This window comes from Benincasa hispida, chromosome 11 (genome assembly GCF_027475165.1).
Source record: "Benincasa hispida cultivar pf3 chromosome 11, pf3_genome.v1.1, whole genome shotgun sequence".
Taxonomy (NCBI): domain Eukaryota; kingdom Viridiplantae; phylum Streptophyta; class Magnoliopsida; order Cucurbitales; family Cucurbitaceae; genus Benincasa; species Benincasa hispida.
In genome coordinates, this window is record NC_143488.1 from 47,764,695 (window position 1) to 47,769,997 (window position 5,303).

General features: G+C 29.9%; 1 protein-coding gene across 1 annotated transcript; it reads left to right on the plus strand.

Moving 5' to 3' along the window:
- Positions 1-856: 856 nt before the first annotated feature.
- On the plus strand, positions 857-3,329 carry LOC150032691 (uncharacterized). The gene is made up of 3 exons (XM_090307406.1): positions 857-975; positions 1,891-2,118; positions 2,934-3,329. The coding sequence occupies exons 1-3, from the start codon at positions 922-924 to the stop codon at positions 3,066-3,068; spliced, it is 417 nt and encodes a 138-aa protein (XP_090163532.1). The 5' UTR covers positions 857-921; the 3' UTR covers positions 3,069-3,329.
- Positions 3,330-5,303: the final 1,974 nt, after the last annotated feature.

Genomic DNA, 5,303 nt, shown 5'->3' on the forward strand with positions numbered 1-5,303 from the left:
GAATCTCTGACACACTCCCGATAAAAATCCTTGACCCAACAAAAAATGAAAAATGAAAAATACTTAAAGTAGTAGATCACTAAATTCAAATCAAAATCAAAACTAAAATATTAAAAATGTAGTTTTAAATCGATCAAAAATAAAATATTTAAAATGTAAAGTTTTAAATCTTAAGGATCAATTTTTTTTAAAGATTAAACTACCATTCTAATCCATATATTTTATAATTTATTTAATTTTAGTTCATTCATTTTTAATTATTTTAATTCTAGTGATTTAAAGATAATTTGTAACAAAATTGATTATATAATAACAATAATTTTTTACATTGAATATATTGTAAAAAAATTATAGCAAAAATGTTAATAAATTACAAAAGATTTTAAAAATAAACAATAAAGGTATGATAAGGACTAAATTTAAGATTTACTTAGCCTAGAAATGTTAAAATTGAATAAACTTAAAATGATGTTTTAATTAATTAATCTTTTTCATAAAAAAGGAAACGATTGGGTGTGAAGTTTTTGAATAGTGTAGATGCGGCCGCAGAGGATCGAAGCACTTTGAAAATTAGTTTTTGTCACATTTCTTTATCTGTAGAAAAAGGATAATGTTCCCCTTCCCATCAATACATGGCATTTAAAATAGCACAGCCCCACGTGACCACCCACGTGCCGTTCCCTAATTCTTTGCGTGCTTCGTAACGGACGCGTGTCCGCACCCATCCTTTTCTCCCTCTACTAAATTCGACACGTCGTTCCTTTTGACAACCGACATGCCCATAACCACCCGACACGTGTCGTTCCAGAATCCCCATCTCTTTTTGTATTTAACCCTAAAATTGAAATAACGAAAAAAGAAAGTTGTTGATTCAGTGAAAAAGAAATTTTTAATTTGTTTCTAAATTTTCTCGGGAAAAAAATGGCTGTTGGTGAAGAACCGATTCTCTCTCGGTTGGACCGGCTAGATAATATGGTAAGTTTATTTTCAGGTACAATGAAAATTATAATTATAATTAAAAAAGTAAATAAAACTTTTTTTTTTCGTGTGTGTGAATATGTTCTTGTGTGGACAAGGTAGGGAAAATGATGGGTTTTGATGTTTGTTTCTCGGGAAAATGACTCAGAAAATGAGAAGAGTTGGTTGGTGAGAGATTCGTGGCTTAGCTGCATGGGCTGTCTAATTTTTTTTTTTTTTTTAAAAAAATATTCTTAATTTGATGATTCGCTTTGTAATTTTGATGTTGATGTTTTTTTTCGTATTATTTGAAAATTATGGAGTAAAATGCTGTCTTCTGAATTTGGTTGGTATATTTTTTAAAACATTTATTTCAATCCATCTACTTTTTAAGAATATAGCTTGGAAAATTCTAGTGAGTGAGAAGATTGAAACAATTCTACTCTACATATTTAATTTTTGGAAATAAAACAAGAAAATGGAAATAGAGGTCAACATCAAAGTTATTATAATCTGTATATGTACTTTAGGTAGCAAACAAATTAATTGATAGCCAGAAGGATTATTGTGGTAGGAGGAACTGATCTTTTGTGAGTACTTAGTTCTTTTGAGTTTGTATTAACTATTTTTTAAGGTTAAGGGTTTGATTATTTTATGGTTGACTGTTCTCTTATATATTTATACACACACGTCCAAAAAGAATTTTAGTATTTTAGGTTGGAGTTGCTTTTTTTTTTTTTTTTTTCCCCAATCAAATTAACCTATATTTTAGTGACTTTAAAAATCAAAATCTGTGGAATAATACAACTTTATGTCACAATTTATAGTTGTAGTTTCTATATACAAAAATGGGACATTGTGGAAATTGTGGGGGTGTTTTTTGGAATTTTAAATTTTTGTGGAAGAAATACTAAATAGATAGAATTGTAATAGTTGAGGCGGCTGGAGGAAATTAGAGGGTGCGGAAAGTCTCCAAAAAGTTCATGTGCATCTACTCCATCAAGTGGGACCCTCACGAGCGATTATCACACGTCGTCTGTTGATCTCTCACCAAAATGTTTGGAGAAGCACTGCCGTCCGATTAACCACGTCATCAAAGTCGCTGAACTCAAAGGAAGCCTCGTTGAGAGAATGGATAATTTAGAGGATAGAGTCCTCAAGGTAAATTCAATATTAAAATATCGATGCTTAAAATTGAACTTATTTTCTTCGTTTTTTCTACCATGGTTTTGGAGGTTGAAGGGTTGAGTTGTTAGTCAAATTTTAAAATAAAAATATGTTTTTAATTTTTTTTTTTAATTTTCAAAACTTGATTTAATTTTAAAATATTATAGAAAATATGGATATTTTTGTAGTTTTTAATTTAAAAATAAAAATAAAAAATTAAATCATTATGGAATGGGTCCAAGTTCTAGAATGATGGGTCTAAGTTATTTTGGTTATTACTTTGAAACAATTTAGTTCATGAATCTCACGAGTAACTTTTTTTAAAAAAAAAAATAATTTGAAATAACAAAATTGTTAAAAAAATATTTTTGAAATATTGTCAATGTTACAATCTATGACATAGTAGACTACTAGATTGGTAGCTACAAATAAATACTATATTGATATCTATTAATATTCTACTGTTGATAGATAAATACTTTTTTATATCTAGTCTTCTAGTAAATAAATACTATTGATATCTATTAATTAACATATAAATAGTTTTAAATTTTAAAATAGACTTAAACATTGATAAGGAAAATTCGAAGATCAAACTATTTATTTCATAGACGTTTGAGGCTAAATTTTTGTTACCCACTAAAGTTTAAGAATCATTATAATATTTTATTTTTTTGTATTATGCAATTCCTCGACTCAAATTTTTTGAAGTTATTTGATAGTATCTTATGTTTACTATTTATGCATTTTTCAATCATATCTCATGTTTCCTTCAACTCTTTTTTCCTCTTCTATTGGATTTAAAACAGCTTTGTGTACAAGTAGAGGGAGAGATAGAAAGGGAGAGGGAGATGATGATCGTTGAGAAGAACAAGAAACATAAGAAGAGCTTTAAACAACTTGTTCAACAGTGCATGACTGGTCAGGGAACACGCAAGTCGTAGTCTTAATAATCTGTTTTTCGTCTTTTGTTTCTTGTTTGCCGAGGTTTTTTTGGTGGTTGTATTTTGTTTCTAATCACTTGTAGGATCTTTTTATAGTCTCTGTTGAAGATGTTTATAAAATTTTGGTGGTTTTTGTTGATTGAAGTACTTGTCGATCAAGGGGTCACTATAAAATATAATCTATAAAATGTGTAAACATAAGTTCTTTTATTTATTTATGAAATATTGTAAAGTTGTTCAATGGATATTTTGTTGCCTTCATCCAATTTTTTTTTTTTTTTTTTCTAAATTTTATTCTGTTGATTTTATTTACCCAAATTGAGGGGGAAAATTGTGATTCTGTGTTCTTCATGTCCGAAAATCATCCAATCTCGACATCATTCATGTCGTCGGGGTTATCGTGGGGAGAGACCAATCAGGAGATTTTAAATCGTACATAATATTGTTATCATGCAAAAAATTTGTAACATTCGTTTAATTTTAAACTTAAACGTTCAAAGTGTTGTTCGACATACATCACTCAAGATTTATATAAAGAAGACTTGGATAAAATATATATATACATGCACTATTTTCTATAGTTAAATAATCACGCCATCAATCTATCTATCAGTTCTAAACTAATGGATGGATGAAGTAAGCAAGAAAACCCAATGACAATACAAAATGAAAGATTTGTTGTTTCTTATCACGAAAAGTTACAAAAAGAATATCACTCAATTTGGGTATGTATGATTTAGTTGAGTTGAGTTGGTATAATATATTTATTCAATATTTAATTTATTAATTTTAAATATTGATCTACTAAAATTAAATATTGGTGGAGTGGAGTTGAGTTGGTATAATTTTATTAATTCATCTCAACTCTTCCTTCTTTCAATGTTTTCATCGGTCATTTATAATGTGATCGTCACTGTCACACTTTGGGAAGTAGCTTCGATAAACACCTTTGATGATAATTTTGGTGATCAATTTTAGGATTCGACAATCATCTTTGATGATAATTTTAACGATCGATTTCAAATTTTGATAACCACCTTCAATGACAATTTGGATGACTAACTCCAACGACCACCTTTACGTGCTCAACTCTGGCAATCACTTCTACATAACTCTAATGACTCAATCCTGACGATCACTTTCACACAACCAATTTCTAATGAAAAATTTTAGGCTAAAGCAACCACCTTTGACAATAAACTCCGATGATCAACTCCAACAACCACTTTCGGCTACAAATTCCAACGAAAATCACCTTCAATGATTAACGTTCACTACGAGAAAACACTACTTTTTCGACACTTAAATTTATCAAGAAATGGTAAAAAAATGCATCAGCAGAACAATTTCCAACGAAGCGAACATCATTGGGAGATTGGTCGGGGAATATTCATTAAGAGAACATCTCTCGACGGTTGAAACAAATTTTCGAGAGTTTTGGCAAACTCTTAACGATTAGTATACTCTCATGACTCTCGATGTCATATCAACAACCGTCGGGAGTTTATCTATCTTCCAGTAATATTCACAGTCGTCGGGAGTTGGTTTCAGAGACTCAATTGTTGAAATGATACACCTGACGATGGACCACCTGTTGGGAGATAGGAGAACTCCCAACGCCATCGTCGAGAGATAGTTCACTGTTCTATATTATTTTGATTTTGTTTTGTTTTATATTTTTTCTAATTTTGATCTCAATAACCTAAAATTCAAAACATCATTAGTCAAATTAAAATTTTTCATATAAAGAATGAAACAAACAAACAAAGTCAATGTAGATAGTATTCTTTGTTACAAAAAAGAGAGAAAAGTTTGCAAGATTGTGTACAAAGCAAATATGCCTTGACAAATACATAGAAGAAAATGTGATGACATCTCCAACAACTCCAAACGCCATCTCCAAAACAACAGTTTACCTGTAGTCACATTAATTAGAGCACATTATTATAACATTCAAACTTCAGTCAAGCACAACATTCAAACTTCATAAACTTCAACCAAACACACAAAAACTCCATTTAGAGCTCCAAAGCAAGTTTAACTAAGCTCAACCTACCCTTCACAATTTCAAACTTCATAAACTTCAATCAGACACACAAAAACTCCATTTAGAGCTCCAAAATTATTTTAGCTAAGCTCAACCCACCCCTCACAACATTCAAACTTCATAAACTTCAATCAAACACACAAAAACTCTATTTAGATCTTCAAAACAAGTAAAACTAAGCTTAGCTA